Here is a 17,199-nt window from a genome sequence, read left to right on the forward strand (position 1 = left end):
CACCTTTCAGGGGGAAGGCCAGAGCGGGTTCCTATTTTTGACAGGTACCTTGTCCCCACTTCGGTCAGACCTTGCCGCAGCGAGGTACGTTGGAGGTTCAGCCCCCTACTCCTCCCTCTGCTTCCAGGCCAATTACCGAGCGCAGCACGCTTCACGTATGCCCAGTAGGGACCTGGCTGTGAAGCCGCAAGGCTTCAAGGCCGGGTTCCCTTACCGGCAATGGCAGCGGCAGAACCTGTAAGCCGATGGAAACATCAGCTGCGGTGCCAACATCACTGGATTCCAGGACAGGTAAGTGTCCTAATATTAAAAGTCAGCAGCTACAGTATATGTAGCTATTGACTTTAAACTTTTGGAGGGGGGGGGGGGTTGAACTCCGCTTTAATGTAAACTTCCTGGTGCTTTCATGCACCTGTTAAGCTGCATGTGCCATGTAGGGCCTGCCATACAAGTGAATGACTGTATATCGCCATACATACTTTTGTACACACTAATGCTTCTTTGCATCAGCCTTTATTTGTCTTTCAGAAGCTGATCATAGGCTCTATGCGCATGCAACAGCTTGGATGAATTCGCCAATATAATGAGTGAGTATAATGACCAACAATATAATATATGATGAGTTAACCAATAATTGATTTTAGGTACAACAGGATAGGTCTCCAGTGGTCAAACCTCCCCTACACAATGCTCCAATCAAATACCCTCAAGCTTTGTTAAATAGAGCATTGTTCAAGGGGTGTTGGACCACTGGAGGCCCAGATAACTGTGCGCCATTTAGGAGCAGTGGTCCAGGTCTTTATTGGTGCAAGGCAGTTTCATAGAGTAGTAAAGCGCAAAACCATTAAAAATCATAAATCTCTTATATTAAAAAATATAATTATTCTTTAAATTTTTATGCAACCTGACTGCATACCTGTATTAAAATATAAAGGTTCTGTTACACATTAAAGGGAACTTTTGCGTGCAAAAGTAATTGTCTAATCAAGCTTGATACAGCCTGGTCTCCAGCATTTTGAGAGAAAGAACAGCAAAAGCAGCCCTTATTTTTAACTTATCTCTCGGGGGACCTGCACTCCTGATTGGATTTTGGCAGCAGCAGGAGCCATTGGCTCCTGCTGCTGTCAATTATAGCCAGCGAGCCAATCAGGAGACAGAGGGAGCCGGGCCGAGTTGCAGCTCCATGTGTGAATGGACACAAATAGCTGCAGGTCGGGAGCTTGCCTGCTTGGGTGCACCCACAGCAAGCTGCTTTCTGTGGGGGCACACGGCAGGAGGGAGGGGCCAGGAGAGCCAGCGTGGGACACTAAAAGAGGAGTATCCGGGCTGCTCTGTGCAAAACTATTTCACAGAGCAGGTAAGTATAACATGTTTGTTATTTTAACCGCTTGCCGACCGCCGCACGACTATTTACTGCGGCGGTCAGCCCCTCACAGGCAAAGTGACGTAGGTCTATGTCGCTAGCCTGTGAGGGTCTCGGGAGCGAGCGCGCGCCCGCTCCCGTGCGGTCACGGACCCCCCCACGCGTGTGACCGGCGGACTCGCGATCGTCGGTGGAGAGGGAGAAAGGCAGGTGGCTAATGTAAACAAGCCGCCTGTCATTCTCCCCTGTGTAGGAATAGTGATCATACGGTTCTACTCTGTAGGACCATTGATCACTGTTCCTACACCTCAAGCCACATCCAATCACAGTTAGAATAACGCCCCTAGGGACACACATAACCCCTCCCTCTCAAAAAAGTTAACCCCTTCACTGCCAGTGTAATTTTACAGTAACAGTGCATATTTATAGCACTGATTACTGTAGTAATGTCACTGATAACCCCAAAAGTGTCAAAAATGTCAGTCAAGGGTCCGATCTGTCCGCCGCAATGTTGCAGTACCGCAAAAAAAATCGCAGATCGCCGCCATTATGCGTTAAAAAAAAAACCAACAAAAATGACAAAAATCTTTCCCTTTGTTAGTAAACGCGATAACTTTTTGCGATTTTTTTTACCAAACATATGTAGCATAAAACAAATTGGCCGAAAATGTTAAAAAATTTTGATTTTTACATTTTTTGGGGGGAATTTCATATAAAAAAATTTGAAAAATATTGTTATTTTTGCAAAATTGACGCTCTTTTTTTTGTTTATAGCGCATGATCAAAAAATCGCACAGGTGATCAAATACCACCAAAAGAAAGCTCTGTTTGTGAGAAAAAAAGGACGTCAAATTCGTTTAGGTACAGTGTCGAACGACCGCGCAATTGTCCGTTAAAGTCAATAAATAGTAAATAGGCCCTGGTCAGGAAGGGGGTAAAATCTTCCGGGGCTTAAGTGGTTAAAGAAAAACAAGACTTTAATATCCCTTTAAAGCCCAGCCAGAATTACAAAAAAAAATATTTTCCCTCTGCAACCAAAGGTTAAATGCTCATTAAGTCTAGTCTTGCTCCGGCGGGTTCTCTCCATCTGTGTTACCAATCCCCAGGCCGCCACTCCTATAAGATGTTTTGGGCCAGTGGCACAATAACGTCATCAAGTACAGTAAGGGTCAATAGCCTTGGACAGTATGTGAGAACAGCAAAGGAGAGCATGGAGGATCCTCGTCCATTGGAGGTAAGTATTTAGTATTGCAGTCCAGGAGAGGGGAGCAGGAGAGGGGAGTGGGAGTTGGCTGCTCACTGCGAGGGTCGTTTTTTGTAATTCCCAGAATTGGGATTTATATATCGAATATGAGTGAATCATAATGAAAGAATCAGCATAATCACAGGCAAATGACAGAAACTGAGTTGCCTTAAAGGTTTATTAGATTTACTTTGGAAAAATTTTAGTTGGTCTTCATGTGAATGTAGAAATCACTGTTTGGTGTAATGGAAAATAAATTGTGCAACAGTTCCGAATTTTTAGAACAGAGATTTATTAGCAGCAAAAAAAAAAAAAAAAAAAAAATCAGGGCGAAAAACAAGCCTGGAACGCTGTAGAGGCATTTCAAGTGTGTGCCAATATTGTCTTCATAATATCTTTTGTGTCTTGTGTGGTCTGAGCAAGCAACAAACCTCAATAGTTTGAATGTAACAAATAGTCTTTGTCCTCTTGTGAAAAACTGTCAGCATCTGGGTAGACATTGCCATTATTCAAGGTCTACATGACAGTTCGCCCAATTAAGGATTTATGTTGAAACATTTCAGATAACATCTACCGGCCCACTGCAGATGCTCCAGGATGATCCCCCATCCACCTGCTACAAGATGCCAAATCATTTATTGCTGCAGTAACTGAGCTCTGTTTACGGACTGATGGGAAAGGCTCCAATTTTTACCAATTTGTTAGATGCCCTACAGATTTCTGCTCTCTGTCAGCAGTTATAAACATACTGATGAAAGAAAAACTACTCTTTGTTATCAAGAATATTGAGGCCGCAAGTTCAAAACCAGACCCGGACCTTATGATTTCCTAATGCCGCATAAGGAATGATAAAGCACAGTCTCTGAGACCGAGGCAATGGACTGTTATTTTGCACATTGTCAGAGCTATACCAGCTACACCAAAGGCAGGTCATCAGAGGCCTCACTGCAAACAGCAATAGTGTGCTACAGCCCCCCATTCTGCTACAAAATTATAATATTGTTAGATGCATGCAATGATGCCATCATACTGTCATCATGTATTATGCATGTCTATATTTAGTCTTATCCAGGGCTTTTTTTTTCAAAGAATAGGGACAAGAACTCTCCCTTTCTGAGTCACTCCTTTTCTCCCCTACCCACCTCCGAGGACCGTTCCTTGGTTCCACCCCTTGCCCAATTACCAGTACTGCCCTTTATAGAGAATACAGAACCAAGCACAACTTTTTTGTGGCAAGTAATTTGCATGGAATTTGTTATGATAACAAGAAAAGCAGTAAAAAAGATCTCCTGCAACCAGCAACAATAATAGACTCTCCATCAACAAGAGATTTCCCCCCACCTCCAACAAAAAAAAAGGACCACCCGCAACAATAAATACCCCAGAACAACAATAGAGCCCCAGCAACTATAGACCCCAGCGGCAACAATAAATCTCCCCACAGCCAGTATCAACAGAGGACTCTCTCAACAGTAGATCTCTCCCAGCAACTATAAACCCCCCAGAAACATAAGACCCACCCCCACCAACAATAGATCCTCCACCAATAACAATAGACTTCCAAAGCAACAAAAGACCCCCCCTCCCAACGTGCAAAATAGATCCCCCAGCAGCCAGCTTCAGGACAACCCAGCACCCCTTGCATACATTCAGTACTGGAGGTGCCGGAACTGCGTTCCCCCACGTTCCTACTGGAAAAAAAAAAACCCTGGTCTTATCTAATTCTCTGGAATTCTATGGTCCAGCTCTCTGGCATGATGCCTGATAGGCTTAAAGTGGTTCTAAAGGCAGAAGGTTATGTTACTGCATTTTATGCATTAAGATAAAAAAAAAAAACATTTGTGTGCAGCAGCCCAGCGGCAGCTGCTGTCAATCAAAGTCAGTGAGCCAATGAGGAGAGAGAGAGGGTGGGGCTAAGCCGTGGCTCTGTATCTGCATGGACACACAGAGCAGTGACTCAGTTTGGCTTGCTATAGGGGCACCCCGCAGGAGGGAGGGGCCAGGAGCATAAGCGAGGAACCCCAGAAGAGGAGGATCTTGGCTGCTCTGTATCAAACTACAGCATAGAGCAGGTAAGTATAACATGTTTGTTATTTTTAAACAAAAAAAAGAACTTTACTATCACTTTTCGATAGAATTTTCTTGGCAATTTAGTTTAGGTAAGTCATCAGCTGTCATTCCTCAAAGCTTCCCCCCAATTGCTCAGCTTGGGGCTGGCATATAGAATGTGATAACACATGTGCATAGCCAAATTATGGACACATATTAGGGCTGATTTTGATAGAAGCCAATAAAGCTTCCAGCATGTTTGTAGAGAGTAGGAGGAAACCAGTACGCAGGGAAATATAATGAAAACACAGAGAACTGTCATCATACCCCCCAATTTAATTGGAACTCCCACCAATTAAATGGTACAGTGTCAAATTTACACTTCCCCTATCATCGGTGCCAGCACACAGTTCGGTCACATCACTAGTACTACCTAGAATCATAGCCAAATCCATGCTTGCATCTGGTCAACTTATGATATAACCAGAAGGCAGAAAGCATTAGATGAACAGCAATCAGCATCAATTAGTGATACTCAAATTTGTAATGACTACTTGCTTTATCCAGTTTGCATTACACAATACCATAATAATGATTCAGAGGCCTGCATTTAACTTTGTGAGCTTCTACAAGACATTATGGTGTTGTCTGCACAATATAGGCCAAAAAGTTCAAATTTCTTCATGCCATGGGGTATGCTATTGATACAGTTTTTTAAAGACTATATAGGCAAAGGGTCTGAGTCCCCCTATCATAGTGCAGCCCTGTTAGTCTAAGGAATGTCTTGGCTTGTAAATAATACTTTACATAATACAAAAAAAAAAAACTCTGAATTAATCCACCATAACAAAACTCAGATTCCAATCACACTCCTCGTCCATTAAAAGTTTTCTTGGCATTCCACTTTAAAATGGAAAACCAGCAAAAACTATTTGTCTTAGAATTGGATAGACTGAGAAAGGATTAGACTCTGTTTAGGTTTTTATTGCTATCTGTTTGCCCTTTTGGGGAGAATTGCTCTTGTTTCCTGCCTCAACTCACAGGTGAGTGGAAATCTCCAAATAAGGGTCAGAGGCAACAATAAAGGAACTTTTGAACGACTCCTACTCCTGTAATTTCCGTTGGAGTGATCTCCCTTCTCTTCCTGTCTCAATGACTAAAGAAAACCTCAAATGGGAGAAATATGCAAGATGCCATTGCTGACAACATTCTCAAAATGTTAGTTTCTTGGCTCTTATTTCAATAGCCACTGGGGCTGATATACTAAAACTGGAGAGTGCAAAATATGGTGCAGCTGTGCGTGATAGCCAATCACCTTCTAACATCAGCTTGTACAATTAGGCTTTGACAAAAAAACCTGGAAACTGATTGACTTATATGCAGAGTTGCACTGGATTTTCGACTCTCCAGTTTTAGTAATTCAACCCCACTAACCTGGAACAAGCATGCAGCAAATTAAGTCTAAATGAAGTCAATACTTAAGAGCTGAAGGTCCCAGAAGCCTCACATCAGAACAAGACCCACTGTGTGTGAACAAGTGGAAGTCTCAGCCTTGACCTCCACCGACCAGGCCCCAAACGCATTGCACTCTGCCCACCTAGAGCTTACTCATGGGAAGTGAAATGTGTTGGGGATGTGGCCTGGTGGGGGTCCAGGCTGAGACTGCCGCTTGTTCACACATAGCAGGTCTTGTTCTGATGTGCACCTCCCGGGACCTTCAGCGCTTAGGTGTTGACTTCACTCAGACTTTATTTGCTGCATGCTTGTTCCAGGTCAGTGGGGTTGAAATACTAAAACTGCAGAGTGCAAAATCCAGTGCAACTCTGCATATAAGCCAATCAGTTTCCAGGTTTTTTTTAGACAAAGCTTCATTGAACAAGCTGAAGTTAGAAGCTGATTGGCTGGAGTGTGGGTGGGTTTCTTCCCGGCCAGCACTCACAGCAGCGGGCACAGGACTACACTTCCTTTCAGCCTGAGTGACTCACATACACAATGTGTTCACAGTGAAGTCAATACTTAACTTTCTTTTTCTGGATCAGCGACTCCAGTAATGGAACCATCAGGCCAACATGGCAGGCAGGCAAAAGGCAGAGGAGAGTTTAACATTGATGGCCCCTGTGGTTCTCTTGGCAGAGAGGCTAAGAGGTTCTAACTCTTTAATACCTTATCAAAAACAAACACATTTTGGCTGGTATTCCACTTTTCCAAACCACTTTAGCTTGCACCCTCATATATTCTTATACCAGAGTTCCTCAAAAAACAAAAAAAAAACCCCAAAGTCGTTTTTGCAATGAATTCCACTGACAAACAAAACACATCAAGCTAAGCATTAACTACACTATATTGTGAATATAAAATTCCCTTTTCCATTGCGTAAGGAATGGCTTTTGATAAATAATTATATTTCAGATTCCAGCTCTAAGCAACAGCATGGCAGCATATGCTCCCTAACAAGAAAGAAATCAGAAACCCATTGCTGGTGCTTACAATTAGTGTATGACTTCCAAGTGCTAAATGGTTTGTATAGGCAAAAGGACACACTGTCAGCAAAAAGATCAAACCCGGCGATATACCTACCTCTTTACACTATGAAACATTCATTACCAGGTGTACATGCTATAAAAGCTCTACATAGACTGCATTCCCCACAGCTGTTTATTTCCATGCACTATACAAGATAAGCATATTCTTGAATGTGCCAATATATAATTAGGAGGAACTGTTTTAGGCTATGTCTCTCATTTTATCTCTCATTTCTGCTCAATAAATATTTAAAGAGTGTCATATTTCTTTGTGCTGGAAATGGAAGGGTGACGGCAAAATTGCAGAAAAAATGACCTACACATGAATCAATTCTGAAGCTAATCAGTATAAGGAAAAATATCTAAAGAGGTTTTTACTGAAAATAGAACACACCACTGAGATGTATGATCCTAATAATCAAGAACTAGACACATAGGTGGTTCAAGATACAGGCACTGCAACTAACGAGAAAGCAAATTATTGCATTATAAAGCACCCCAGTGCACTGTAGGAATGCCTTGGGGCAGTGATGGCGAACCTGGGCACCCCAGGTGTTTTGGAACTATATTTCCCATGATGCTCATGCACTGTACAGTGTAGTTGAGTGTAATGGGAAATGTAGTTCCAAAACATCTGGGGTGCCAAGGTTCGCCATCACTGCCCTAGAGCATTTTTCCCTTAAAGCTAGCCATACACACATCGATTTTTTTCTGTTCAGCCTCAAGGATGAACAAATCTTGCACTGCAGCAATTATATTTTGCCAGGCAGCCCTGCCTGCTGTGAAATTATGTGAACAGTGCCTGCATCTGATAAATGCACGTGCTGTTCAGTTGCCAATTTTCCACCTGGCTCCTTCAATTTTTCAGTCTTGGGATTTTGGGTAGGAGGCGGCTGACAGGGCCATCCACTGAGCGAGTTTTGGTTGGTTCATCAGCAACTCACTGAAATTCACTCTGTGTATGGCCAGCTTTACATCAAGTACACAAAGCAACAATTCCCCTGGTGTTCGGACTTTTAAGGCACTTTGATCATACACCATATGAGAATAATAGTTCTAAAATAATATTTTTATTGATACATCATAGAATAAAAGACTACAAAAAAGCAATGTATACATGGTATGGACAGCTACAAAAACACCAACTGTAAGAGATAACTATGATATGCTGTAACTTTCTCCACCCAACGTGTTTCAGAGAACGAGTCTCTCCTTCATCAGGGGTGTTGGAGATATCAATAATCTAAGGCATATATGTCAGAACATATATATATATATATATTGTAAATATATAACTTGGGCAGAATTGTTGTCCGATTTCAAACTTACAATCAATCACATGGCTTACATATTGACATTCAATGTACTCATTAAAAACAAAGTTTTAGAATTCTGCCCGACCACCCAACCTTCAACATAGTTGATATCATTGTCTGTCGAGCAACAAGTAAAAAGACTTGAACTGCTTGGACTTTGTTTTTAGTGAATACTTTGAATGTCCATCTGTAAAGCCACGTGATTGATTGTAAGTTTGAAATCGGACAACAATCCTGTCCAAGTTATATGTTTATATTATATATATGTTCTGACCTATGTATTTACATCTTAGATTAGTGATACCTCCCACACCTCTGATGAAGGAGAGACTCATTCTCAGAAATGCATCAGGAGGAGAAAGTTGCAGCATATCATCGCTATCTCTCACAGTTGGTGTTTTTGTTCGCTGTCCATATTATGTATACAGTACTCTGTTTTTTGTAGTCTTTTATTCTATGATGTATCAATAAAAATATTCTTTTAGAACTATTATTCTCATATGTTGTATGATCAAAGTGCCTTAAAAGTCCCAACACCAGAGGAATTGTTGCTTTTTGTAGCTGTATCCCAGGGATGTGGCACAGCTTAACTATCAATTTTTATATAGCTTTACATCAAGGGTCACTTTTCTCCCATTAGGTTACATAGGTTAGAAAATGACATATTTGTATACGACCTTGGAGGTCAATCAAAATCTGCTTAAGATAACTCAATAACAACTGCTCAGTTTTGGACCTTGAACAAGTAGATTAAGGGTGTTTTCACACTAGCACTTTTGGTGCGCACCCAGGTTCGATTGACGTCAGAATTCTGTTCTTTTTGATGATGTGAACACTGTCTTTGAACTCGGTGCGCACCCGGGAACCGTACCCGAGTCCACTTAAAAAGGGTGGTCTGGGGTACGGTTCATGTGAACTCCAATACGGTTCGCTTCTGATGAGAACGCAATCGTACCAAAGCAAGCAATTGTATCCATTTGGCACCTTCTCGTTTACAGCGGTTGCCAAGCAACATGAGTACGCGCCGGCTGCAGCTTGATGACACAAGTGTACCGTGGTTCGGATACAAAAATCAAATGTGAACACAGTCCATCGGGGGCAGGGGGAGGGGGGAGCAATCGAACTCGGGTTCGGACCAGGCAATTGCACCAAGTGTGAAAACACCCTTAATTACTTGCTCCCCTACTAACCTGCATTAAGCATTTTGGGTTGTTAATATTTCATTTTACTCTAAGTCTTCATATACACTTGGCTACATTTACCGAGGCTGCGGGAAAACGCAAAACGCAGCAAAATCGTGGCACGTTTTTGCCGCATTTCACGTTTTTCTCGTGGCCAGCAGTCAAAACGTTCCTATCCTCAACGTGACTCTTCCTCGTTTAGGAGAGGGAGGTTAAAGCTCACCTAAACTCGGCAGCTCCTAAACTCTGCTAAAAGCTTATGTGTACATTGGCACATAGGGGTTTATTTACTAAAGCTAGAGAGGGCAAAAGTAGCCACAATTCTGCAGAGAAACCAATCAGCTTCTAACCACATCTTGTTTAATTAAGCTTTAGCAATGAAACCTGGAAGTAGGTTTGTTTCTCTGCAGAATTGTGACTAATTTTGCTCTTTCCATCTTTCTAGCTTTGGTAAATAAACCCCATAGGCTTTAATGGAGTTGAGTGTGCTGCAATTCACTATTAACATGCATTGCAGTACCTTTTTTTTTTCCTCTCCCCCAACCAACTAATTTTTTTTAATGTGTTGCAGCAAGTTGTGATGCTTACGGCTACGTTCACATGTGGGCGCAGCGGATCACGGGCAAAATCACTGCAATTCTGCCCACGATCTGGAAATCATTGCAAATCGCGGGACGCCTGTGCGATGCCCGTGATTTGCAATGGCACCCCAAAACGCTGTGCGATGTTGCCGCGATTTCCAACTGCCGAATCACGGTAACATTGCGCAAACAGAATCGCAGGCCGCATGACGCACAAAAGAACCTCTTGTACCTTTTTTGGGCGTCATGCGTCCTGCGATTCTGTTTGCGCGATGTTACCGCGATTCGGCAGGCGGAAATCGCGGCAACATCGCACAGCGTTTGGGGTGCCATTGTAAATCACAGGAATCGCACAGGCGTCCCGCGATTTGCAATGATTTCCGGATTGCGGGCAGAATCGCTGTGATTCTGCCCGTGATCCGCTGCGCCCACATGTAAATGTAGCCTTATAGCGCACTAGAACTATTTCTACTGTGGACAAATGTAGCTATTTTATTCATCTGCATGTTGATGTGAACTGAAGCTAAAGGACAAGACAAAATGCCTTGTTCTTGAATTGCCCAATGCTCCTGGGGTGAACAAACCCTTAAATTCCTGAAAATTGGGTAATTATAATGAAAGGGGTGGGGGGGGGGAGGCATTGACAACCCTGACTTTGCCTAGCGCTGAGCACAAAATTCAGTGCTGAAAGTAAACAGAGCAAAGAAACCTCCTTACTAAGATCCTGGCATTTCATGAAAAGCTGAAGGTCTGTCAAATGCTAAGCTCTATTGCATGAGACTTCTGAAGATGGATCCTTCAACTTCAATCTGGAATAAAGGTCCAGCATAAAAGAAACAAATGACTTCATTGACTTATACACAGTATGTTGGATTAAAAAAAAAAAGACTATACAATTTACTTGAGTAAACTGTTCTTTCCCCCTTAAAGAATATTCCAGTGGTTCATTTCAAGATATATTTTTCCCAAATGAAAATGCAATTAAACATCATTTGTTGAACTTAATTTTACCTTTGAATGTATATTTTAATTTAAAACATTTCCCCGCCTAACCTTAAAAGATTTGCTAGTATTGTAGTTAAACCAACATGATAAAACTGATTTAATTAGACTCTTGTACTTACACAATCTCATCATTTTGGAACTCCAGCTGGCCACAGGTATCCTCAAAGTCTTCTCCGCCACCTCTTGCAGTGCCCTCAACGGTTTTATAGGGTACAATAACAGTTCCTCGAGCTCCAGATGTTCTCAATACTTTCACCTCCATAGTGCCAATGCTCTCACTGATATGAGTAACTTGCTCCTCAAATGTAAAGATGCCTGCGTGATCATCATCAAATATAGTAACTGTGGCTGTAGAGGGTGATCCAAGACATGCAAGAGATGCCACGTGATTCGATTCAAGGTTCAGTTCTGTTGTCTCAGAGTTAATGCGCACGTTGCTGAGGTGGACCAGGAAGTTTTCATCTTCTTCAAAAATGTCATCATCAATAATGCCAACCCTGATCTCTTTCTGTGTCTCCCCGGGTTTGAAAACAACAGTCCCTTCAGTAAATTCATAATCTGAGCCTGCATTGGCAGTCCCATCTTCTGTTCTAAAATCTACAAATACTGTGTTGGTTAAATCACCACCTCGGCGAACAATGGTTATAGCTACTGTTCCACAGTTCTCCAAGCACTGGTAAGTGGACTGCTCGAAGTAAATCTTGCTGACAGGATCATTTTCCACAACTTCATTGTTCACTTCGTGCATGCTGACTGCTTTCCTAGCTTGATCTGCTGCATGTCTCTTTAATATATTGCCAGCACCAGTCATCAAACGGGTGGCCTGGATGCGATAAAATGCTCTGCTTTTTTGCTGTTGACTCAAGACTTGATAATTAGCCAACTCAATCAACTGTTCCATTTCTTTCTCAGGGTGTTTTTGCTTTAGCTCCTTTAGGATCCTTGCCATATCCCTCCTGGCTTCTTCATCATCTTGGTCCTTCTCATCAACTTCCAGAACTAATGAACCATCAATGAAGTTTTCTGTGTGTGAGTTGAGAGCTTTCCCATCCATCTCAATATCTGCTTTGGATGATGGCCTTTCGCCTTCTGTTTCAATGATCATTCCTCTTTGTTTTCCAGCACGATACCTTTTATAGACATACTTGTAAAACAACAACCTTCGGTCTGCAACCCAAGCAAAGACTACACAAATTGGAAAAAAGAAAAAAGTGAGCAAACTTTCCCAGACTTCAACAACACCGGGTGAAAAAACGGATAAGATCATATATAGCCAAGTGTAGGCAAAAATGCTCCAAGCTGCAGTAACAAAAAAGACTCTGAGATGTTTTATCTTTCTTATTTCCCCATCAGGAACAACATAAACACAGAGAGCAATGATTATGAACATATTGAATGCAGCACTGCCTACGATGGTACTTGGACCAAGATCCCCAGCCTGAAAATTATGTCCACAGACTTCAATCACAGAAAGAAGAATTTCAGGAGCAGAGGAGCCAAGCGCCATAAGGGTCAAGTTAGAAACAGTCTCGTTCCATACCCTCACTGTTGCCTTTGTGGTTTCACCATTTGGTTTCTTGATGGTTATCTCTTTTTCTTGTGATGTAATAACTTCAATAGAAGACATGAAACGATCAGCAATAATAGATACCCCTAGGAACATGTAGACCATGGCAACAAAGTACACCGTAGCTCTTGCAATTTTATCACCGTATGATGGATTCTGTGGTTCCCAAATTGGTAAGATGACTCCTTCCTTGCAAATATAGGAACCTTCGCAGTTAGAGGTGTCATTTCCTGTCTCTGGAGACACTGTTGTTTCACCATAAATTGTTCCCGCATGGCACAAAAGAGGCACAAGGGCAAGTAGGTGAAATCTAGCAGGAAAGGGAAATACGCTGCTTAATCCTAGTTTGGCCATGGCTAAAACAGATGTTCTTGCAAACGTCTATATATCTGAAATGACAAAAAAAAAAAAAAAAATGTAAATTAAACTGATACAATACTGCAAACAAAGAAGGCTCTCGCGCTAATATGGGAAAGAAAGGGGGAGTTGTAGGGGGGGGGGGGGGTAGAGGGAGGGAGGTTGCAGCTAGCACTGATAGTTTATCCTTAAAATACAAATAGATTAAAGGTGTGGGGTAGTGCTGCGCTACCTCTTGAGTGATGGACGGTATATCTAATCACAGACAGTCAAAAATAGGTAGCTCTATAGATCAGAAGAAAATGTAAACAAATAGAGATCTTATCATAAATAAATATGTAAATAAACGAGGTATATATCTAAAGTATCGATCTAATATCCATAAATATAGCAGTGCAAAGGTAGGGTGTTGTGGGTAGTGCAAAAAATGGTTGGACACAAAGTGTGTATTACTGTGATTGCCAAAATATGCCTTGTGCTAACGGATAAAACACTAATACAAGGTACAAATTAAATAATATACATATTGGTGCTGGTAAACACGTGTATAAAGTGACCATGCTGATACTTACAAGAATTAAAAAATAGTTATAACTGGAGAACAAGTGCATACAAGTAAATATCCAAAAGGTAATAATTGTAAGTCCGCCTTATGATGGAAAAAAAAATAGTGGTGGTATATAAATAAGTTCAAATAAAGTACATAGTGCAAGGATCCAGTGACATTACTGCAGTAATCAGTGCTATATATATGCACTGTTACTGCAAAAATGACACTGGTAGGGAAGGGGTTAACTGTATTGGACAGGGAGGGGTTAAGTGTGTCCTAGGGGCGTGATTCTAACTGTGATGGGACAGGTCTCCGAGTGTAAAAACAGAGATCAACGGTTCTACATAGTAGAACCGTCTGATCTGCATTTTTACACAGGGGAGAATGACAGGCGGCTTGTTTACATTAGCCGCCTGCCTTTCTCCCGCTCTACCGACGATCGTAGTGTGACCGGCGGACATCGGGTTCGCCGGTCACACGCCCGCACTCCTCTGTGAACGAGCCGAGGCGGGCGCGCGCCTCAGCGGGCGAGCGCTCGCCCGCTATTGGCTCAAAACCCGGGGACAGGCTAGCGACGTAGATCTACGTCACTCTGCCTGGCCGGGGCTGACTGCCGCAGTAAATATATTGTGCGCAGTCGGCAACCGGTTAATGGATGACGTCATTGGTTGCTAGGATGCCAGTGTCTAGAAAGTCGTAATGGTTGATAATGAAAACCTGTGGCTTTGTGTACATAAACGGCAGGCTTGATCCACCTGCTGGCTTGTATAAAACTTTTGATCAAATTTTAGGCATTTTGTCAAGGCACCCCTGAAGACACCAGAAGGCACCCCAGGGTCCCTGGGCACCCTGGCTGAAAAAGGCTGCCCTGGCATTCGAGTACCGAGAGCTGTGTCATATTTTAGTAATCCAGACAGCTCCATAAATACCTGTGAGAAGACCCTCATCATAACCAGTATGCCTCATGTTTGTGCCTATTTTTAGTACTTTTTTATTTTTATTTTACTAGAGGTGCATTAGGGTGACACTATTGTTATAGACTCTCCTGAATCCAATCTTTGCTGTCTTGCAGATTTACTGCTGGAATTTTTAGCACGCAATAGATCCATGCGTTTCAGATGCTTGTATTTCCCTGCTGTGACCTGTGCCATCCTACTAATTCACTGTTGTGCCCCTGCAGTTCTGAAAGGACACACTAGTTATGTAACGGCCGGTGAGTGGAAGCACCGCGGGGAGACGCAGGTGTCTGACATACTTAGAAGTGTCAGATTCAAAGTATTCTAGTGGTAGGTGTAGCTATAAAAGACAGCAAATATTACATTCAACAGGGATGATGCTGGTAAGTATTATTAATGAGACATGTTCACCTTGCTAATGCAGGGGAAGCACACAGGAGGGTTGATTTACTGAAACTAGAAAGTGAAAATTTTGGTGCAGCTGTACATGGTAGCATGTCAGCTTCTGCCTTCAGCTTGTTCAATAAAGCTTTATTAAAAAAAATTGAAATCTGAAAGATGTTTGGTTTCTATGCAGAGCTTTTGCAAAAATAGTCATTTTACCCTGCATTGGCAAGGTGACATGGGGGTCGAGTACTAAAGCTGGAGAGTGCAAAGCCTAGTGCAGCTCCAGATTCCATTTTTTTTTTTTTTTTAATCAAAGCTTAATTGAACAAGCTTTAGTTAGAAGTTGATTGCTTTCTATGTACAGCTGCACCAGAATTTGCACTCCAGTTTTTCCTCCCCCATTGCACTTTAATAGCCTGCATTTTTTCACGTCTGTAAAATCCTTCATCACATTCTAAACATGTTTCCTTCACAAACACAACAGATTCATTATCATTTGCCATTCATTAAAGTGATTGTAAGGGTCCTTTCAAGCTATCCGTCTTGTGAAGAGCTCCGTTCTCTGCTCAGCGGGAATCGATCCGCCGATCCCCACTGAGCAGGCGGATGACAGCTCCGTCTCCACTCTGTGTGCGGAGAGGGAGGTGTCAGAGCCCCGCTGTTCTCTATGGGGAATCGGATGAGAGCAGACAGCCTGTCCGTTCTCATCCGATCCCATCTGATCCGATCCCCTGGACGGATGGAAAATAGGGTTCCGGATTTCACGGACAGGATCGGATGCGAATGGCAGCGGGTGTCAGTGGATATGTCTCCGCTGACACCCGCTGCTCCATAGGGATGCATGGAGGATCTGATCAGATCCGCCTAAAAAACTGACAGGCGGATCTGATTGGATCATTCGTGTAAAAGGAGCCTTAAGTCATTTTTTTTTTTTTTTTTAACAAACATGTTATACTTCCCTCCTCTGGGCAGATAGTTTTGCACAGATCCTCCTCTTCTCGGGTCCCTCTTTGCTTCCCATGGCCCCTCCCTCCTGTCTAGTGCCCCCACAGCAAGCAGCTTTCTATGGGGGCACCCGCGCCGAGCTGCAGCTCCGTGTATCCGTGTGACACTGAGCTGCCGTTAGGCCCCACTTCCCCTCTCTCTCCTGACTGGCTAACTGACCTTGGCGCCATTTATTTCCACTGCTGTGTCTCAGCCAATCAGGAGGAAGAGTCCTGGATGGCCGAGGGACTCGTGGACATCGCTGGATAGAGAGGGGTTCAGGTAAGTAATAGGGGGTGCTGGGGAGGCTGCAACACACAGAAGGCTTTTTATCTTAATGCATAGAATGCATTAAGATAAAAAAAAAAACCTTCTGCCTTTAGAAATCCTTTAACCACTTCTGGACTGGAAGTTTTTAACCCCTTAATGACCAGGCCATTTTTTGCGATATGGCACTGCGTTATTTTAGCTAACAATTGTGCGGTCGTGGGACACTGTACCCTAATAAACTTGTCTTCCCCCCCCCCCCAGAAATAGAGCTTTCTTTTGGTGGTATTTGATCACTTCTGTGATTTTTATTTTTTGCGCTATAAACAAAAAAAGAGCAACAATTCTGAAAAAAAACAAAACAAAAAAAAAAAACAATATTTTTTACTTTCTGCTATATAACATTCCTAAAAAAAATGTAAAAATCTAACGTTTTTGGTAAAAAAAAATCCCAATAAGTGTATATTGATTAGTTTGCACAAAGGTTATTGCGTCTACAAGCTAGGGGAAAGATTTGTCATTTTTAATATTTTTTTTACTAGTAATGGCGGCGATCAGCGATTTTTAGCAGGATTGTGGCAGACAGATCGGACCCCTAACTGACATTTCTGACTCTTTTTGGGGGCCCAGTGACATTACTACAGTAATCCGTGCTAAAAATATGCACTGTCACTGTAATAATGACACTTGCAGGGAAGGGGTTAACCCAGGGGCGATCAAAGGGTTTAAATGTGAGCCCAGAGGGTGTTTTCTAACTGTGAAGGGGATGGGCTTGTGAAATGAATACAGAGACCTGTGTTCCTAAATAGGAGGAAAACAGGAGCTCTATGTTGATAGTTGAGAGAACAGTGGTCTGCTGTGTTTTTCAACA

The 17,199-nt window shown here is 42.5% G+C and overlaps 1 protein-coding gene across 4 annotated transcripts in view; it reads right to left on the minus strand.

Moving 5' to 3' along the window:
• LOC309549163 (sodium/calcium exchanger 1) overlaps positions 1 to 17,199 on the minus strand; it is a 469,142-nt gene that overhangs the window by 411,956 nt on the left and 39,987 nt on the right. For all 4 annotated transcript variants that reach the window (XM_082249230.1, XM_082249227.1, XM_082249228.1 and 1 more), the window contains exon 2: positions 11,380 to 13,216. In XM_082249230.1, the coding sequence (XP_082105356.1) occupies positions 11,380 to 13,181 (1,802 nt within the window). In that variant the 5' untranslated portion in view covers positions 13,182 to 13,216. The remainder of the gene's footprint in view (positions 1 to 11,379; positions 13,217 to 17,199) is intronic.

This window comes from Pelophylax lessonae, assembly GCF_965119305.1.
Source record: "Pelophylax lessonae genome assembly, chromosome: 3".
Lineage (NCBI taxonomy): Eukaryota > Metazoa > Chordata > Amphibia > Anura > Ranidae > Pelophylax > Pelophylax lessonae.